This window comes from Podarcis bocagei (assembly GCF_964188305.1).
Source record: "Podarcis bocagei genome assembly, chromosome: 14".
NCBI lineage: Eukaryota > Metazoa > Chordata > Lepidosauria > Squamata > Lacertidae > Podarcis > Podarcis bocagei.
Window position 1 is genome coordinate 46408426 of NC_138139.1, and position 21074 is coordinate 46429499.

Sequence of the window (21074 nt, forward strand, 5' to 3'; positions counted from 1 at the left end):
GACAATAAACTAGCCATCTGTGCACCCACCTTTGCCTCAGGCCCCACCCACCACTGGCACATTGCCCAGGAGGAGTGCGGGTTTCAGGCTGAGAAAGATTCCCACTTCTGGAAGACACCATCAAAAAGAGAGCTGTATGCACACATTCTATTCTTTAGATAGAATCATAAGGTTGTAGATTTGGAGAAGACCACAGGGCTCATCTAGTCCAAATGTACTACAGTGGTACCTCGGGTTCCATACGCTTCAGGTTACAGACTCTGCTAACCCAGAAATAGCACCTCGGGTTAAGAACTTTGCTTCAGGATGAGAACAGAAATCGTGCAGCGGTGGCACAGCAGGCCCCATTGGCTAAAGTGGTGCTTCAGGTTAAGAACAGTTTCAGGTTAAGAACAGACCTCCAGAACAAATTAAGCTCTTTACCCGAGGTACCACTGTACCGGCAAGCCAGATCCCACCCCCACTCCCCATCTTATATTTGTGCAGCTGATTCTTCCTGCCTAAGTGCAGTACATTTGTCCCTATGGAAATTCATTTTGTTAGTTTGGGCCCCATTCTCCAATCTGTTTAAGGTCACCTTGAAGCCCGGTTCTGTCCTCTGCAGCCTGGGTCACCCCTCCCAGCTTGGTGTCATCTGCAAATTTGGTGAGGATCCCCTCCAATTCCTTCACCCAAGCTGTTTAAAAAGACAACTGAACCACAGAATATTTTGTGATCAAAACGACAAATGGGGCAACCCCCCCTGGCCCTCCAAGACAATGCTCCCCTCCTCCGCCACCACAAACATTTTCTCCGATGCTTGTTGGCACAAATTCCATTTCTCTCTGCAGTTTTACCTAAGACTGCAGCCCCTATAACCACTGTTTACCAGGCAGGAAGTCCAATTCATGCAACACAGTGAGGTCTTCCTTCCAACTGAAAGAAATCACACAGGAAGGCCAAGCTACTTAAAGCATTAATTTGAAAGAAAGCTCTCAGCTACCGAAAGAAGTTACATTACTGTTTCATGCGAACTCACCTCCCCGTAAACTAGCAAAATAAATGCCAAAGGTCTTCTCTGCAGGGCACTTTCTCTCTCCACCCTGCCAGCTGCTGCTGTTCACTTCCTCCTCTGAGTTGGCCAATAGGCAGGACCTGCCCATCTCCTCCCCCCATCCCAAACCACCACTCCCTAGTCCACAGTAAAACCATTGAACAAGCGGAAACTGCTGCAGTTGCTAAACTTTGATGCAGCTCTAGGCTATGTGACAAGCACACAATATACTCTGATTCGGAGCCTCACGAAAAACTGCAGGGATCTTAGGCAATTAGTGGCGTTGCAGTAATCCCCTTTGCCAGAGTTGGAAAAAAGCTTAAGAAAAGAGCACTCAAAACGATCAAGGGCATGGAGCAATTTTGCTATGATTACAGGATTTAGGACATTTTCATCATGAGAAAACAAAAGTAAGAAGACAGAGTAGAAGTTTATAAAACTGTGCATAGAATTGTAGGTTTGGAGAAGACCACAAGGGTCCTCTAAGTCCAGGCTTCCTCAACCTCGGCCCTCCAGATGTTTTGAGACTACAATTCCCATCATCCCTGACCACTGGCCCTGCTAGCTAGGGATCATGGGAGTTGTAGGCCAAAAGCATCTGGAGGGCTAAGGTTGAGGAAGCCTGCTCTAGTCCAACCCCCTGCAATGCAAGAATCTCAGCTTTAGCATCCATGATAGATGGTTATCCAACCTCTGCTTAAAAACCTCCAAGGAAGGAGAGCCCATCACCTCCTGAGGGAGTCCATTCCAATGTTGAATAGCTCTTACCATCAAAAGTTATTCCTGATTGTGGCGTTTGCCTCCTAGGATGGGTCAAGGAAAGGGTTAAAATGGGCCAGTGAGAATGCAAGGGGGGAGTAAAAGATAGAGTGGGAGGTTTTGAAAAGTCAGTTGGGGTTTGTCAGTTGGGAGTTGAGGTTTGGGAGTTGGGGTTTGTCAGTTGGGAGTTGAGCCTTGGGTGTTGGAGAAGGAAGAGGGTGGAATAGGCAGTGGGTTGGTCGAGTGGTATTGTGAGAGAGTGAGAGGAATTGTTAGGTTGAGGCAGATAGATAGATGGATTAATCAGTTTGGAGTTGTTAGGAACTAAGTGTAAGAAACTGACAAGAGAAAAATAAACCGAAACCATACGCTTATTCCTGCATTTAAAAATAAACTTGATTATTTGTTTATGTTAACAACTGTCTGGACTCCATGTGTCCCCGTGAGAAGCAGGGTGGCGGCAGCGAAGAAAGCAACCGCAGTGGTGGCACAGGGTCAATAGACCGTGAAACGTCCGGGGGCCCTGTGTGATCTCCACACTGATGTTTAGTTGAAATCTCCTTTTTTGTAACTTGAAGACATTGGTTCGAGTCCCACCCTCCAGAACCAGGAGAAAACAAGCTTGCTCCATCTCCCATGTGACCAGCCCTTGAGATATCTGAAGATGGCTATCGTATCTCCTCTCTACTTCCCTTTTCCAGGTTAAACGAGCCCAACTCCCTCATCCGTTCCTCCTAAGACTTGGTTTCCACACTCGATCATCTGGGTTGCCCTCCTCTGCACACATTCCAGCTTGTCAATATCCTTCTTAAATTGTGGCAACCAGAACTGGACACCGTACTCAAGGTGTGGTCTGCTCCAGGCAGAAGCGTAGTACCATTACTTCTGGACACCTGACTTCTGTTGATGGAGCATGGAATAGCTTTGAGGTGTTTTCTACCAGTTTAGGGTTTTTTGTGCCCCTTTTAATATATTTTTTAATTTTAATTTTTGCAAACCTTGGGGTTCCTCCAAGCATATTGATACCTCCCCCTCTTCTTTCTCAGTAGCTGTGTAGCCATGTAGCCATTAAAACTCAGCACCTGAGTTCACTATTATATGACTGGCAGTTCACCATGTGGAGATTGCAGCTTTACTTTAAGCTGAATTGGGAAACTTCATGGCTTCTCCAACCTGTTTCCATTCCTCCAGTCTTTTCATGAGCCCTGCTGTGTGAAGAGAGTCAAAAGAGCTGCTTCGTCTCTCATTTTTGTCAGGGCTAGGCACCAGATCCTGCCATTCTTGAGTGCATGACAATGCCCACCAGTGAGAGTGGTCCTGCCTCCCCCTTTTTCGCTGCAGGGCCTAGCTTCCATCTCAGAATTTCCCCTAATGCCCCAGAACAGTGCTAAACTAGGTTTTGTGGGAAATTACAAGGACAACCACAATCTACTTGGAGCACTACTGCTCCAAGGCCCGTAAGTAGAGGCGGCCCACCAGAAGGCAGTTTGCACACAGCCCCTTCAACTGTAGAGGTGATTAGCTGTGCCTTTAAGAATACAGGAAGCTGCCTTCTACAATGTCAGATCAATCTAGCTCAGTAAGGTCAACGCTGACTAGTAGCAGCTCTCCAGAAGTTCAAGAGTTTTCTCCCAACCCTTACCTGGAGATGCCAAGGACTGAGCTGGGGCCTTATGCAATGCAGAGAAGATGCTCTATCACTGAGCAAATGTAAACCGAAAGTGATGTAACTAACATATGGAGATAAGTAGGTAGAGGTTTCATGGCACAGCACTATCTAGGCCATATTATTACACCATAAGCTAATCGCTCTTTCCCAACACTGGGTCCAGCTCCTTACATCCCTGGCCATCAGCCATGTTAGCTTGGGGTGATGGGAGCTGAATTGGGACAGCAGACTGGGGGAGGATTTTTTAGACCCCCTTTCTCTGTGCTATCTTCCTGCACTCCACCCACCCGTTGACATTTTGAAAGATGGGAAAAACAAGGGACCGTTATGCGTTTCATGTCACATAGTTCATGCCATTCTGAATCTCTTCCACTGGATTATATGCACACAGGAATTTCACAGAGAACATTTGGAGTTTGTTTAAAATTTTATTTTCTAGCAGACATGTTTACACAAAATTCCCCTTTTAAGTTAGTGATTCATACTTCCTGCAATAAACTATTTTAAGGAGCAGCTTTGGCAAAGAATGGAATGAAACAACCAATAATAATAATAAAAACAAAGCCAAATATATACCACAATCACAGCTGATTTTCAAACCAACACATTTCACCAAAATTGGGGGATGAAAAGGAAAAGAAAAAAAATCCACCATGTCGTCATTTTCTCAGTGCTTCAAAAAGTGACCTATCTTCACCATCCCTTTTCAAGTCTGTGCAGGCGCCAGAACGAGTTGTCTTGCTAGAGAACAGAGAGTCAGATTTACATGATCCGCAGCCCCTGGATCGAGGACTCTAATGTCTAGAAAGAGAGAGAGAGAGAGAGAGAGAGAGAGAGAGAGAGAGAGAGAGAAACCATTAGCCATGGCTGCTGGGGGGAAGCTGCAGTTCCATGGGAGTGCAGAACAGAATCCTGAGCACAAAATTCAGCTGCGACACTCTGCTGTTATTAAAAAGCAAGGAGGTCAGAATTTCCTAGTCCCTATGAGTAAGAAAATGTGCCCAAAGGCATGCAGGCAATACCTGCTGAAATTTCAGAACCCATAAAAGGGGGGCAAGAGGGAGAGAATATGAGTAAGATTTTTCTGTGGTTATCAATAGCAAGGGGCTTCAACGCCTAGCTCTTTGCCCCTCTACAATTTTGGGGCAAAATGCAAAAAACCCAGAATGTGAGAATTCAGCCTTTCGTGGTGCACAAGTTACTGGGAAGTTTTTTTGTGCAGCCCCGACAACAGCTGCAGTCCTAACCCCACTTTCTTGGGTGTAACTCCCACTGCATTCAAAGGGACTTACTTCTGAGTAGACATGGTTAGGATAGCACCTTATTACTGCTATTATGATTATTTTATTATGCTGTCTTTTTAAGACATGTTTTTAATGTTGTACACTGCCCTGGGATCTTTTCATAAAGGGCAGTACATAAACCAAATAAATAAAATAAATTTTAAAATAAAAATTCATATGAATTGATGCAAACAGTCACGTCTAATCATCTAAATGAGTCTGCTCAGAGCAGTTGGAGACAACCCAAAAGTGGCAAATGTCTGCCATTCAACATAGGAGTCAGTATGCAGTTTAACATGGTCATGGCTTGAGGACTATGGCTGTGCAAAGCCATGGCAGGAAATATTAGCCTCCAGTCCCCCAACTTCAAGTCTTCCTGTCTAGATCCTGGAATCTCAGGAGAAGCCGATGAGACAGAGACACCTACTGGGCAGTGAAAGGAAATGACAGGAAGGTTGCACATGCAAAGCAAAATTCATTTAAACTTCCCCCTCCCCCTCGAATTCAGCACTCTATTGCAAGCACAGGAAACGAGAGAAGAAACACCATTCGCTGTTTTGTACACTTTCCCCCGTGCATGCAGCATAGTTTTCAGTGACCTTGTGATCCTCCAGCAGCCTGCTGTGTAGGGAAACCAGAGGACCTACATGGGAAGCTGTCTTAATACTGTTTGTCCATCCACTCTGACCGGCAAAGACTCTGCAGAGTATTGGGCAAATGTGTTCCACATCACTTGCTGTAAGAGATGCCAGGGACTGAACCTGGGACTTTCTGCAGGCAAACAATACTGTGGCATGCACAGTTCTTCCAGTTAGAACAGGACATTGGCCTTATCCAGTAGGTTCTTCTATTAAGAACAACTTAAGGAAGTTCATAGTAGGAGTTACATATCCTTTTTTTGCCTCCTCCCCCTGCAGCCAGTTGTGCCCCTGAAAAACCTCTCTTTGGGGTTGGGGGCCTTCTTGAACAATGTGAAACAGGGGGCAGGAGAATCATCCAAAACTGAGTGGATGGGAAACTTTTCTTCTATTCATTTCCTTAAATTGATTTCTTAGGATCCAAGGCTTCACCCCAGTCCTAGCCACAGCTGGATTATTGCAAAAAGCCAAGCAGAGAGGAGATGGAGGACAAACAAAGCACTACCAAAATTCTTAAAAGGGACAGAAATGACCCCGTTTAACAAAATTAGTCTTGAGTAGCACCATCTGCCAAATAAGCCATTTGGGGACAATGCCCTCAAAGTTTGACAACAGTATCCCCTAGTCCCTATTGCTAAAACAATTAACCCTAGTGCTGGCCTACAAGATATTAACAGCAGGGTGCTAATTTGGTGTGGGCAGTGTTGTCAAAACAGACCTTGAAGTCCCAGATGGTCATTGCTCCATCAATACCAGTGGTGCAGAACTTGCGGCAATCTCGTTTGTCCACCTCATAAATAGACACTTGGCTGCAAGGAGAAAAGAGACAGCTTTAATCTCTGAAGGAGGAAACAGGCTTATTCCAATACACTTAGCCCTGGACATTTTGCGCTGTATTAAGAAACAGAGCGCAAATCATTTTTCCCCATCCTGTCATGGTGATTGAGTATAACCTTACTGAGCCAGAATGGAGTAGGCAGAATGCATGCAACCTGATAAAAGGATTTCCTCCAGCAATAACTGCAAAATTACCTGCAGCCACATTCATGTTAGAGCTATTGATTCAAATATTTATACCCATTTTCTATATGAAAAAACGGCAGCTAACCAAGCTATATTTATAAATGTCCAAAACACTAAAACACATTAATAAATAAAAGCAACAATACAAAGGAGAAACAGAAGCCAATTATATTTTAAAAGCAGCATCTAGGAAAAAACTTGCTGGAATAAAAATGGTCTTTGCTACCCATGGGTTGTGGAGCTCCGATTTTATTGTGGGTTTCACACTTTGCTACTTGCAATGACACACTTGTGGAGAAATAAAGTATCACAAGGTAGCATCTTCTGTTGTTCACTAAATGTAAAGAGGCAATATACCTCTGAGAATCAGGTGAGGTAGAGAAGCTACTGGGGAAGGGATGACTTTCAGAGACTATGGAGAATAAAGCTATCAATGGCTACTAGGCTATGTTCTACCTACAGTGCTGGAGGCAGCATGCCTCTGAATACCAGGAGCTGGTTCACACATGTGGGGAGAGTGCTGTTGCTTGTAGGCTTCCCCTAAGGCACCTGGTTGGCCACTGTGAAAACAGGAATGCTGGACTACCATGGGCGTTTCAGCTGATCTAGCAGCGTTCATCACCTTCTGACATGTGCATCTTGACCTGGAACTTAACATTCTCATGGGGGCTCCTTTCCACATCAGGAATGGCCAAGTTATCTGAAGTGGAGAAGAGCACAGTCCAAGGCTCCTCATGCTACCTGGCAGCGCAGGAAGGAGGGGAGCTGCAATGCTTCTTCCTGTGATGCTGGAATAATACAAGTAACAGACTCTACAAGTTTCAAGGCCAGGTAGGCTGCAGCTTGAGCCCTGTGCCACCTACGTGATGCTGTTCTGATGCAGCGTCTCCAGAGTAGTGTTGCGATCCTCCGTAGTGGCTCTCTTGTCCATGTTGCGGAAACGTTCCATGGCCGAAATATTGCGTTGTATGCTCTGCTTAGGAATGTCCAGCTTGGAGACAAAGGTGAGGGTACCACGGTCGTCACAGTTGAAGAGCATCGGGCAGCAATCATGGCCCTGTAACAAATCAGCAGAATGTGTCTAGCTGGTGCTCCAAACCTACTACCAATTACTTCCTTGGGCTTGGCCACCTTCTTTTAAAAAGCTTAAGTCTTCAAGCTAAGGGCAGCTTCAAAGGTTACAACTTTCCTACACAGAAATGACTTCCATGAAGAACACCCCCACCTCAAACAACAACAACAACAAACCTTCCTGCAGTTCACCAGTGCGGTGTAGAGGTCAGACTAGGACTAGGGGAGGCCCAGTTTCAAATCCTCATTTAGCCATGAAGCTCACTTAGTGTCTCTGTGCGAGTCATTGTCTCTTAGCACAACTTACTCCACAGGGCTGCTGGGAGGATGAAGTGGGTGGGGAACAGCAACATACACCACCTCGAGCTCTTTAAAGGAAAGGCAGAATATAAATAAATCTACCATGTGTTCTTGAAAGCTGTTTGCCCATTATGTATTCGGACAACGCTTAAGATGCCATAACCAAATTTTGCATGAAAGTTCTGGTGACCTAGGAGCAGGTTTTTGTCTATGTTTGAATACAAACTGGATACCATTTTCAATCAACATGGTGGGCTGAACGTTTCAAAACTACACTGATTTTAGCTACTGATTCTTTTAGAATGAGAAATGCCACACACAAGGCTGCTAGTGGAATGATAAATAAACCAACACACATGTATGCCCTTCACTGAGAATGCTGTGAAGCTGTAATTGTTCAAGGTTGCTTAACAAATGGGCTCACCATGTGAATGTGACAAAAATGGAAATGCTTGTTCATTGCACACAAACGTATCTACAACACACATAGTGCCTGAGATAATCTGAAGCTGCTTTAGATTAAGCAATACTGTATCTGTACAATAATCAGTATGCAATCAAGACATCAAGGCTTTTGAACAGGGCGACTAGTAAGAAGCATCAACAAGGTAACATTAAGTCTTTGCAATGATAGTTGTCCCTAAAAAAACTGATGCAAGTCAAAGACAGAAGGCACTTACAGCAGCAACCACACTGTTCTCGGAGACAAACGACACACTCAGCAATGGGAGGAATTCTGTTTTCAATTGCGAGATCCTAAACCCAAGAAGATCACTTGTTAATGATGCATCACACAGAAATCTCATAAAAAAGTACCCCTCTTACCAGCTGGTTAGGACAGAATCTGGCATTATTACCCAGTTTCATGACTGCCTTGGCTCATTTGGCTAGGTAATTTTGATACCGTTTGTTAAAGTATGAACCAGACAATTAGTTCTGATATTAGGCTGTACATTCATCCCAGTCCCTACTTGTCGTGAATTACAACCAGGATACCAGCTGCCCATGGCCGGGATGGGGAATCTGTAGCCCACAGTTGTTGCTGGACCCCAACTCCCATCAGCCCCAGCCAGCATGGCGAAACATCATGGATGATGGAGCTACAGCATAGCAAATGTGGAGGGCCAAAAGTTCCCCATCCCTGGCCTATAAATATGCTGAGCAAATATACATCAACACACTACTACATTTAAGTAGGAAGATTATGATCACCATGTCAAGGAAACTCACCCTAAGATTCTGCTACATTACTTACATCATGTTTTTGGAGGCATCTGCAACCGACACAGTGCTATCATGGCTGACCCAGGCCAAGCGGTTGCCACTGGCGGAAAAACTGACGCTGTGGACCCAACCACCACTTCCTGCGCCACCAAATTCAGCCATCAGCTGCCCAAAGGGCATTTTGGATCCCCAGGGTGTGCTGGCCGGTTTCTCATCCACTTCCTTAATGTAAGCTGAAAACACTCTGCAAACAAAGAGGCAGAAGAGGAAATTAGGAGGGGGGTGGGATTCAAGCCTACCTTTGTGCAGAAATGAAATTTCTAATTTCATAGGCAACTCAAGTATCAAAGTCAGCAAACTAGCCTCACGTAAAGCTCTACCAATGTAGTTAACAGCAGTTTATGTGAACATTTAACATATTGCAGTGTTTAGTTTAATTTATATTTCTTATTAATAGCTATATAAATGAGGTATGTCTACCAAGATAATTAGAGGCCAAGTAGAGAGGCAGAGTGCAAGCTGCGGGCCACAGGAAGGCTGACATGTGACACTAAACCAGGCAGACTTCCTAACCCAGGGGCTGTAGTGCCAAAGAGAAAACTGCAGAAGAGGAGCTAGCTTGTGCATGGGGTGTGGTGCTATGGTTGCAGTTCCACTTCCACAGGTCCCATTGTTCCATTTTGGTATGGGAGCGATCAACATGTAAACTGATACACTCCCAATCTGGATTATGGACATCAACTACACAAACTCAACATGGCTGACACTCACCAACCCTTTCACACCTGGAAGTGAATTCAGAAAATTCAAAAAAGCCATGTGCGACAGTTCCCACTTTGAGCATGAACTCCTATTGTTTACATCTGCAGCACAGAATTGCTCTGGACATCGCAAGAGCAGTACTTGTCAAAGTAGGCTGACTTGATGGCTGCCATGTCGGTGAACTGTTTGCCATATACTGGAATACTTATTATCCAAACCCTTCCCCCAAATTTGGTCACCTTTTCGCTGCTGCCTCTTGCTGCAGTCTTCCCATCTGCTGCTGGCAGAGCCATTGGACATGCAGGGTGTGAAAGAACTGGTGCTAATCAGTTTGAGCATTCACCCAAATCCACATCCAAAAGTGCTTTGCATTCTCTCACCTGCATTTGAAGTCACAGGATCCAGCTGCAAGCAAAACATTGTTGGGGTGCCAATCTAGGCTAAGGACAGTGGAGCGAATGGGCTTCTTAATGTGCTTGCTCACCCACCTGGAGGGGAGGAGAAAAATCAGTAAGAAATTTGTAATCGTTGCTTCAGCACCAAAACAGCTGTGCAAAAATTTGCCGTATTTTCCCGTGTATAACATGCCCCCATGTATAACACGACCCCTATTTTTTGGGACTCCAAATAAAAAAATCCCCCATATGCACTATCCATGTATAAGATGACCCCCAATTTTAAACTTGAAAAAAATAGGGGGAAATATAGTCTTATACACGGAAATATACAGTATTTTTTCCACAAATAATGGGCCTTTTAAAGAAGAGCAACTGGACTGTTGAAGTAATTAAACTTATTCAAGACAGATGTTTTACAGATAACTTGTTAGCTACAGCTGCAAAAGTAACATTAGCAAGGTATTTGAAACTCTTGCCATACTGAAAGCAGCAGAACTCATTTACATTCTCAAGTAAAAGCAACAAAATTGTTTCCATTCTCAAGCATGTAATGAAAGGCTTTGAGCACACAGAGCTACCCTGCAATTTTCTGGCTTGTTGCCATAATGAGATAGACTCAAAATGGTTTCACACCCTTTAAAATAATGTAGAGAAAAAGATTTAGACACTGAAGCCTCAGAATTTAAGACCTCACTGACAACCAACCAACTATATTTTAAGCTTGTCACTGCTGAAGCAAGCTGAGGAATGAGAAGAGAAGCAATCTGCATTAGGCAACTCACCAGTCATTTTCAGACTCAAAGTAGCACACAGATATGAGTCGAGCTCCACTTCCAACAGCAAATTTGTTCTCCAAAGGAGACCACTTCACAAAGGTGGCTGCTCGGTTGATCCTCAGAATCACCAGTGTTGGCTTCCACACTCCGTCCTTCTGACTCCAGACGTAAGCGTTACGGTCAGCACCACAAGTGACAATGCGGTCGCTCTTGGGGGCCCAGTCAATGCCTGCAAGTTTGAATACAGTTTGGTTTCTTTGATGCCACATCTTATTAATCACACACTGCAATCCTACCACCTCCTAGTCATTACATTTTTATTTTGCATTTCTTCCATGATAGAACTCCAGGTGGCATCCAGACACTTCCGAGTCCTGCTTAGTTTTAGCAAAGTTGCTGAATCAGGTCCCTTTAGGGTGTCCTCAAACCAGGAGCTAATAATCCACTACTTTAAGTCACCATTTTAAGATCAGTACAGCCTCTGTCTTCAAATCCATCCATGGTTAAGTTGGTGTTGTTGTTTTATATATTTAAGTTTATAGGAGCGCATGCCTGGGTTTATGCGATCCAAGGCTAAATTGGAGGCTGAGTCACATAAAAACAGAATGAACAAAGCGCCATGTTTCTTGCTTTGCCAATATCAAATATTTAACCAGAAGAACACCTTTCATATACTGTAGATTTCCAAGTCCATCCTGCCTTGGAAGTCATGGACAGAAACAATTATGGAAGCATAAAAACCCCACTCAAACTGAACAGAATTACAGTGGTACCTCGGGTTAAGTACTTAATTCGTTCCGGAGGTCTGTTCTTAACCTGAAGCACCACTTTAGCTAATGGGGCCTCCTGCTGCCGCCGCGCTGCCAGAGACCGGTTTCTGTTCTTATCCTGAAGCAAAGTTCTTAACCTGAAGCACTATTTCTGGGTTAGCGGAGTCTGTAACCTGAAACATATGTAACCTGAAGCGTATTTAACCTGAGGTACCACTGTAAAGCAAATGTACGGTTAACATACAGCTAAAGTCCTTATTCTTCCACTAGCTAAAATCCAACTTCAAATAGGTCAGCTTCACAATGTTGCTAAAAGTCACAGTGGCTATGACTTTAGTGAGTCTATAAGGAAAAGGTGTTTTGTAGCCATCAAGTTGCCACTCAGTAACTTCTCTAAGCACATACTGTATTGCTGTTGAATGGCTGGAACTGTTAAGAGAGCACCCACGATCCATTTTTATCATGACGGGACATTTAAGCGAGAAGTGGGAAAGCTTCAAATTTATGGCAATGACAACTTGCTCCAGAAGAAAGGATATGAATAGAACCCTCAAATTCCTGGACAGTATAAACAATCCTGAAATGAACTGGCAACTAACGGGCCTGAAATAACCATCTTACAAACTCCTCTGTTTCTCCTAATCATGTAAGCAAATCCCAATAAAAGGTTTTACTTGGAAATATCTCAGACTGGAGACTTTCTCAGAGTTGAAGGTAGTTTGAAAAAAGGATTCCTGGTTGCAATGTGTACAGTAGACTCATCTCTACAAAACAGCTTTATGTATTCAACACACTGGCCCACTTTGCATGTAACATGAAGTCAAACGAAGGCTTATTGTGCTCCCAGAGAGGGGATTGCAAGCACTTTGCTGATGCGCCGATCTATGTCATATTAGTGGCCCAGACAAGCTAGAAGCCAAGCACAAACCTTGGCTACAGCTTGTGGTTTGTCTGGAAAGCGCTAAACCATGAGCCTGAATAGAGACAACATGAAAAGATACGCCCTCTCCTCTTTGGCAGCCTGCATATTTACTCGTTCCTGCTAAGCCATGGTTTGGTTTAGCATTACACGCTAACAAGGACACTGCAAAGGGTGTTTAAGAAAGGGCAAAAGGAGTCTGTATGGGAAGAGTGATGCCTCTCTCAAACCACTGTCTATAAAGAAATAGCTGGGCCTTTATCAAAGCAGAATTTAGACAACTCCTGCCTCTGGGTTCCAAGAACCACTTTGATTCAAAAACGCAAGTTATTGTAGCATCCAGTTCTCCCCCTGCAAATTCAGAGCTCTAGGAGCTTGGTCTCAGCAAAGTACTGTGGTTGCAGTACCTGAACAGTTACAACTTTATTCATGGGCTTTCAAAAATGTTTTACAATGTTTGATTTTCAACTACATATGACCAATGCAAACAGGGTTTCAAATGACAATGCAAATATGCTTACTCTTGATATGATGGTAGCTAATTCTCAAATTAGTTTCCAATGCTACAGCTTTAAAGAACCAACAATAAATATTGCTAGTGTAAGATAGTAAGTCATATGAAAATGTTTCTGAGCAGGAATGAAGATGAATTATTTGCAATCCTTTGGGGAAAGGGCCAAGGCTCAGGGGAGGAGTAAATGTTTTTCTTGCTGACGTTCCCAAGCTTAATCCACAGGTACAGCAGAAAAACCCTTGCTTGAGACCACTGAGCAGTTGCTAATCACCACAGATCGACATGGATTGACGGTTTGAATCAGTAAAAGACCGCTTTCTGTGTTCCAGTGTCCCTGTCTGCACAGTTCACCCAATATACCATTTTTTACTGGATCCTACCTGCCTTTAGGACTCAAACTGCATCCATTTCTAAGTGCATGCCTGCTACTGCTGCTTGAGCCTTCTAACAACAGATTACCGTATATCAAATGAGAGAATTATATTTATATCTTTCTTAGGATACTAATAGTGAATTCATTCTCCAAGTGGGGATCTTTACTACGTAGACAAACTGGCAGCATCTATGCACAAGACAGAGGAATCAACAGGTTCACGGGAACACCAAGCTTTGCAGACGTACAGACACACACACACACACAGCCCAATGTGGACTGAGTACGCTCGGTGGGCAAAGAAGTTATGTTTGCAAATGTGGTGTGCATCCCCCCCCCCCCAAGTCACTGTGCTTTAGAACCTGAGCTTTCCAGCAAGCAAAAAGATTTCCTCGTTTTTTATTAGAAAGAGAATCCCAAAATAAAAGTCAGGTATAGCTAGTGCAATGGTGCTCTGGGTGATGGAACAAATCCATCTGTCTCAGCAAGATGCTATTTCAGATCTAAAGATAGCCATTTAAATGTGAGTCCTGTACAGATCTCCCACATCTTCCTGCAGTATAAACTAAGCCAATACTCCAAAGCCAAAAGCTCCAAAATGGTTCCTTGTGATAAATTATTACAGTGCAGAGCTCCTTCACCAACGCTATATTTCTATCAGCCTCTTTATACCTACTGTGCCAAATCATTCCCTTCAAGAAGCTCAGGGTTGCTTATGTGGGCATATACCATTTTTGTGTCACAATAATCCTTGGAGGGAGGTTAGGCTATGTTACAATATGCAGAATCGTGGCACAACAAAGATGTACAAACACTGCACGAAATGCATTAACAGTGCATGCCAATGAAAGCCAGGTTGTTTTAAAACACAAATTTAAACTCAGATATCACAGAATATTAAGGTTTCATGTACAGTAAACAGACATCTTTTAATTGCTTGTTTTGTATTACCTTTTCACTTATGAGTTTTCCTTGAATGCTAAGGAGGGTTAAGGAGGCAGCAGTGTTGGATTCTCTTGCTGCTAAAATGGCTTCCTAGAGAACAAGAGTTACTATAACCCAATGCTACAGTAGTGCTCATCATTTACTGTCTGATACCACTGCTTCCAGGCAGGCTTGCTGTTATAGGAATCTGCTGGCCAGCAAGAGCGTTTGATGCACCTGAAAGAGCATCAGAGGTAGAATGGAAGCCCAGCCTCCAATTCAAATATCCCTCAGGGAGAAGCGAGTGTCTAGATAAACAGGCAGGGATAGAGTCTAATGTGAAAAATGACAGTAGCTACGGAAGTGAACATCTGCATTCTAGGTATGCAAGGTATTCTTCCAAAGCATCTTAAGTATTTACAAAATATACATGCTGCTTTTCAACTTCCATTCACAAAGTGGTGCACACAAGAAATTTAAAATAGTTCAAACGAACAACTAAAACAAAACATTACTTTGGAATGGGGCACAAATCCATGAAAACAACTCCCAGTCCCCAGGCAAAACCCTTTTTGACAGCAATTGATAGGTGTTTCTAAGAGAATCACCTGGATGGACACAGCTAAAATCACATCATGGCAACTGTATTGTTTTATTCAAAATGAGAAGAAGCAATTAAACAGGTTGACTTCCTCACTAGATGCGCTTGACTCTTGCAATATTCAAAGGCCCAATAGTCAAAGCTGCAGCTGAAAATTCTCTTACCTGTGATGTGTCCATTGTGCTCTTTGAGCTCATGAGCTTTCACCCACTGGTTCCCACTCTTCTTATAGATGTGAACTTCATGATTATTAGGGCTAATGGCAATCTCTGCCAAGAGGATGAATTGATTAGTATAAGAAATATTTCTATTTTTAAGTAAGAAAGATTCAAAATAATAATCATAGCATATTCAGGAAACTTGTGAGGAGTCTTTCCAACAAAAACTGCACTGATAATAGGGAAAATCTAAAACAATGGCACAGAAGCAGAACTCATAAAATAGTAGAAGCAGAAATATAATCCAGTCACAGGCAAGCACAGGCCACCAAATGCCTGTGAGAAAAGGAAGAGTACTTTAAGGGCTCAACTACATGGAGGGGGAAATGACTCAGGGGCTGGACGTTGCAGGTGGTGAAAAGATTAAACAACCTTATTCACTGCTTTTATGGGGAAATGCTCCCCCCCTCCAAAAAAGCCTGCCATTGTGATGAAATTACAGGGCACTCGTTTTGTTTAGCCCCAATATTAGTGGGCCAAATGAAGAGAATCCAGAATCTTAGTACAGAACCTCAGATATTGGCAACATTAGGTTTTTTTTCAGTAAAGAGTAGTCCAGCTATGTGTATTCTGCAGCCAAGCTTTTCTGCACCAGTTTACTGTCAGATATGAAGTGACAAGAATTAAGACAATACTCACGAGTTCGGTCCCTGTTCCAGGCGTGACAGGTTATTGGCTCTAGTAAGAACTGGTGTAGAGACATTCTGAACAAGGAATGATCTTAAAGCGTCAAGAGGGATGAAGCTGAAAGGAATAAGCAGAAATGTTTTAAATTTGATGTTGCCCACTTTTGTATTCATCCAATACTAAATGCTGCTAAGACAGGAATGTGACCCTTCAGATGTTGCTGGACTCCAACTGCCATCTGAAGAAGTGTGCATGCACAAAAAAGCTCAAACCAATAACAAACTTAGTTGGTCTCTAAGGTGCTACTGGAAGGAATTTTGTTTGTTTGTTTTGACTACGGCAGACCAACGCGGATTCCTACCTGTAACTACATCATTTATGATGGGAGACGTAGGTCAACAACATCTGGCTAGTTCTATTACACCCTCACTTGTGCACGTGGTCACTGAGTTTCTAAGTGAACTTAATTCCATCCAAGCTTAAGAAGACAGTATAAGAAACTCACAAGACCACACACATTTACAGGACCTGCCAACTTTTAAATGGGAAACTTCTATTGGCATTATTCATTTAGCAACCTCAGTATGCAGAAGCTTAAGTTAGGAGACAAAAGACCTGCCTCAAGATGACAATTTACAATGTCATGAGTAGGGTAGAAAACTACCGTAAGTGTAGCTTCATAGCCAGCATATTCCACTGAGTGACTGCATCTTAAAAGGTAAGAAAACTGAATCATCTTACTGTGTATGTCAAATCGATGACTCCTATAGCTTGGAATGTGCACAGAAACCACAGCATAATGGGTGCAACAATTAAGTCATCTAAAATTATCAAAATCTGCAGCTCCCCACCCCAACCAACCTACACTTCTGCACAACTACATCACTATTCTCCCAAGGGTTACCCACACTTTGAGGAACCACTGTTCCATCATATGCGTTGAAGGAAAACACTAATGCTATCATCCACATCCACGCCCACTGGCTGCTAGACAAAGGTGCTGAGCAAAGTAAAAATCCAGGCAAAGACAAAAACAAATGAAAGCAAAGAGAAACTCAATTATAAATCAACTTTAAAAAAGAAAAAAGAAAGGCCCTAACAGTTCATCACCTGCAATGGAATCACAGAAGCACCAAAATACCAAACCAAAATATACTGCTTTTAAAGCTACTGTAATTATTTCCAGTTAAAGATATAGTTTTTCCAAATCACCTTAGTATTGGTTGGAAATTGCTGGGTGATTTGGACATTCAGCTGATCCCTCATTTTTCTTACCTCTGGGGGGAAAGTCACCAGGGCAAACTAACTGCAGTGAAGCAACAAAGGGGAACATAAAGTTCAGTTCACCTGCATTCCCCTTTTTGATGCTAATACCAGATAAATACACCCTGTTTAGTTTGTTAGTCATGGTGCAGCTATAGCAGCAAAACCAGACGCCTTCATCTGCCCCACCTGCAATTAAACATGTACCTCCCATATCGGTCTCTACAGCCACAGCAGGTGCTGTAACTCTCCAATGGTTTGACTTCGCCCCTGAAAGTGCCCTCCTCCATTGTCTCTGCAGACAGATGCCACCAACAAAACCTGAGGCCAATCTCTAGGCAACTCACAATCAATCAAGCTAGGGGCATAAAAAATATTGAAAGCAAAAAAATATTGAAAACCACCACAATGAAAATTTAAACAGTTGGCTGGATATACAAAGCATAAAACACCAGCTTCCTGGGGTGGAGGAAGAAACTTATTTGCAACCCAGAATGGCAGTAACATGAAGCCTTGACCCAAGTGGATGAAACTCCAGCAAATGTTTGGGTGAAGAGGAAGGTGTTAATCTGGTGTCAAAAAGATGTCAGTGTCACCACCTGGGACAGAATGCAAAAGGCAAAAGAATGCAAAAGATGGTGATAACCAAAAAAGTACTCTCCCTTGTTGCCACACAGATGTGTTGCTTTCCACATCTCACAAATCTCACCTCCACCAACATTATGATATTTTTAAAATCCTAGCTCATCTCACCACAATACCAGCTATCCAAATCAGGATTTTTATATTACTTCCCAATGAAGATGGGCTTCAGCTGGGAAGAAATGCCACTGGGGGAGGTGGGAGCTTAGGGGTTTTTATTTGGAGTGGAAATTGGCGTGGAAGCTTTTCTGAACATGGTAAACATGCATAACATTGACAACAGTTGAAGTGTAAGGTACAAATCAGCTCACAGTAAGAATCTATTCTAGATCGCTTTATTTCATAAATTTATACACTGCTTGATTTTCAAAGTAGTTTGCAAAAAGAATAGAATAAAATTACTGATAAAAACAGCTATGTAAAACATTCAAAAAAAATTAAAGTCAGTGATAAACTAAAAAGAGACTAAAACACACATCAACATTCTACGTATCTTTTAGCAAGTGCAGAAAAGAGTACAGTGAAGGTGACTTGCCTGTTCTCAATAGGCAGGGAGTTCCAAAGTGTGGGCGCTTCTACACTTAAAAGCATCAAATTCTTGCAAATGCGGAACAGGTATTATGTGACACCTGTAACAGTGTCAGTTCCATCGACACTTTGATTTAAAGCTTGGCAAATATTAAGCTGACTCCATTAGCGCCTTTTAGTTCTACAAAAATTTGGAAGCCAAAACCCATTCCTCTTAAGACTACCTAGATTTCTTCTCAAACATAAAGGGAGAAGTCCTATGTCTTCTTACTAAGACTATTCTGCTCTTCCAATCACAACAATGAACACAATCCCTGCATTATATAATAATAATAATAATAATAATAATTTATTATTTATACCCCGCCCATCTGGCTGGGCTTCCCCAGCCACTCTGGGCGGCTTCCAAAAGAATATTAGAATACTATAATACATTAAACATTAAAAGCTTCCCGAAACAGGGCTGCCTTCAGATGTCTTCTAAAAGCCTGGTAGTTGTTGTTCTCTTTGACATCTGGTGGGAGGGTGTTCCACAGGGAAGGTGCCACTACCGAGAAGGCCCTCTGCCTGGTTCCCTGTAACTTGGCTTCTCGCAGTGAGGGAACTGCCAGAAGGCCCTCGGTGCTGGACCTCAGTGTCCGGGTAGAACGATGGGGGTGGAACAAAGGCTGCCCTCCACCTCTGGCACCCTCATCGACAGGGCTGCCATAAAGGGGAGATGCAATGTGCCTGTGCTCAGAGATGCCCTGCAGTTCCCCAGGTGATGCCTCCCTCCATGTACGCCCTACCTGTTGCAGATATGGCCATTTACTAGGAAAAAGAGCACTGACAAATCAATACATAGCGAACCTCTCTCTCAGTTGCCTGTAAGGGCAGACTGGCAGAATGAGAGCCCAGCCTTATTACCTAGTAGGCAGAGGCCAAACAACACCAGGGATGAGAGCAGGAAATGCTACCTGAATCATCCTGGCACTAGAGGGGCAAAGTGTTATTTCCATTCGTCATACTAGACTTGGATGTGACTTTTTCTGTGAGACAATTTCGTAAGCTGCTTCGAGTGTGGCAATGAAGCAAACCCTGTCATATTCAGTGCTGCTTATTCCCAGACATATTTGCAGAGGATCGCAAGCTTTATGCTATCACAGCACTGTTTTGATGTGAACAGGGCTCTGGCCTGCTTTGTGCATTTCGAGATAAATATGCCGTGTTTTGCCGCTTAAGATTATTCCAATATTTTGCATTCTGGGTTGCCTTCTGTCTGCTGTCAGCCGCTTCAGGGCAGGGGCTGTAAATGAAATGAATTAAGGGTTTGCTGTGAAGGAGGGGGGAAACGGGGGGGGGGCAGAGAACGAATATACACCTTGCAGTGAGGTCAATGGAAAAAGCAGCAGGAAATGCATAAGAATTCAATGCAATAAAATAAACATGATAAATACATACAGGTTCATTTACTAATTAATTTATTATTATTATTATTATTAATGCAGCATTGTTTTAATGGACGCATAATAGCCTGGCAACCCCCTTACCCCAATTATTGTTCCTATAATGGGGTGGGGAGAAGGGCCTGGGGGTTATCTTCTCCCCCCCCACCCCAATTTCCCCACAGCCCAGAGGAGGCGCTTCACTCACCCCCCCCCCCTTTAATTAGGATGGAGGGAAGAGGGAAACCAAAGGAAATTAACCCCTTCTTCCCCTTTCACTCACCGTCCGGGCCTGAGGAAAGCGGCGGGGTGCGGGGGCCGGGGGCGGCTCGCGGACTCTGGCCAGTCAACGCGACTCCGCTCCGAGCGGCGCTCTCTGAGGGAATGCGAGGAAGGCGCGGCCGCCAAGCAAGGGCCCGGCTCCGTCACAGGCCCGGCCCCCGCGCGCCTGCGCAACGCACTCCCGGAGCGCCTCTCTCGCAAGGCGCATGCGTGACCAACGGTCGACGGAGCGGCCTCGCTTGCTCACGGCGCCTGCGCCGAGTGTTGGGTTCGGACAAGGTTGGAAGCCCGGGCTGCATTCGCTTACTGCGCCTGCGCTGAGGCGCTGCCGTGGGAAAGAGGCAACCAAGCAAGTCAAGCAAGCAAGCCGGCTCCCTTGAAGAGGCTCCCTTTCACTGCGCCTGCGCAGATAAGAGTAGGTGGTTCGGAAAGCGCTTCCTCGTAGTGCGCTTGCGCAGGCAGGTGCCATATTACACCCGCTCCGCACGTGGAAGAGCTCGATTGTCTAGCGTGGCAGCATCGACGCTGTGGAACTCCCTGCCTCTTGATATCAGAGCCTTCACTGTATTTTTTTCGGTGCCTGCTGAAAACATTCTTGTTTAGATAAGCCTATCTAGTAGTTCAGAAAGTTTGTAGGTGTTTTAATTTGTTTTTACTCTGTTTTATTGTTTTACTATGTTTTATTTATACTGTAAACCTCCCAGAGTGGCTGGGAAAACCCAGATGGGCGGGGTAGAATTATTATTATTATTATTATTATTATTATTATTATTATTATTATTATTATTATTTACACTTTGTACATTTTGAAATATGGTTGTAAACTTTTTAGTAATAATTCTATACTTCTTCTGAGTCCCCCCCCTCACAACAAATTGTGACATAAATAAAAGAAAAAAGCAGAGGAGAGAGTTTTTGCTAAAGTGCAGAAAAGGGATGGGGGGGTTGACAAAGAGGCTGGTTGGCTCAGTCCCAGTTGGGTGCAAAATGGGTGGTGTGGCTGCCTGAAGGAGAGGAATGTATCTCATCTCATGTCTCATACATGTCATGTAC

The 21074-nt window shown here is 43.7% G+C and overlaps 3 protein-coding genes across 6 annotated transcripts in view; all 3 read right to left on the bottom strand.

Annotated features, from left to right (window-relative positions):
- Nucleotides 1–1855, bottom strand: part of ARPC1B (actin related protein 2/3 complex subunit 1B) — a 27802-nt gene extending 25947 nt beyond the window's left edge. Inside the window, exons 1-2 of one of the 4 annotated variants that reach the window (XM_081169681.1) lie at nt 1019–1067; nt 30–107 (exon numbers count right to left, since the gene is read on the bottom strand). The gene's annotated coding sequence lies outside the window, so the exon portion shown is untranslated. Of the gene's footprint in view, nt 1–29; nt 108–868; nt 892–1018; nt 1144–1801 lie in introns of those variants that run through there. The other 3 variants (XM_081169682.1, XM_081169680.1, XM_081169684.1) reach the window with 3 other exon arrangements.
- The window catches only part of BUD31 (BUD31 homolog), an 83253-nt gene that overhangs the window by 50711 nt on the left and 11468 nt on the right, over nt 1–21074 (bottom strand). The window lies entirely within an intron of this gene.
- ARPC1A (actin related protein 2/3 complex subunit 1A) lies at nt 3870–20181 on the bottom strand. Its single transcript, XM_081169678.1, has 10 exons — nt 20023–20181; nt 15895–15999; nt 15202–15306; nt 10943–11165; nt 10143–10250; nt 9032–9244; nt 8457–8532; nt 7269–7462; nt 6101–6191; nt 3870–4262 (listed from the first exon to the last, which is right to left on the bottom strand). The coding sequence occupies exons 2-10, from the start codon at nt 15956–15958 to the stop codon at nt 4224–4226; spliced, it is 1113 nt and encodes a 370-aa protein (XP_081025804.1). The 5' UTR covers nt 15959–15999; nt 20023–20181; the 3' UTR covers nt 3870–4223.

What these genes read in the sequence shown, in the direction of transcription:
- ARPC1A (XM_081169678.1), bottom strand. Translation starts at nt 15,958, where the DNA reads ATGTCTCTACACCAGTTCTTACTAGAGCCAATAACCTGTCACGCCTGG. An exon ending in AGAACAGTGTGGTTGCTGCT is followed by an intron (nt 7,463 to 8,456) that starts GTAAGTGCCTTC and finishes GATTTGTTACAG; the next exon opens with GGCCATGATTGCTGCCCGAT. An exon ending in TGACCATCTGGGACTTCAAG is followed by an intron (nt 4,263 to 6,100) that starts GTCTGTTTTGAC and finishes CTCTCTTTCTAG; the next exon opens with ACATTAGAGTCCTCGATCCA.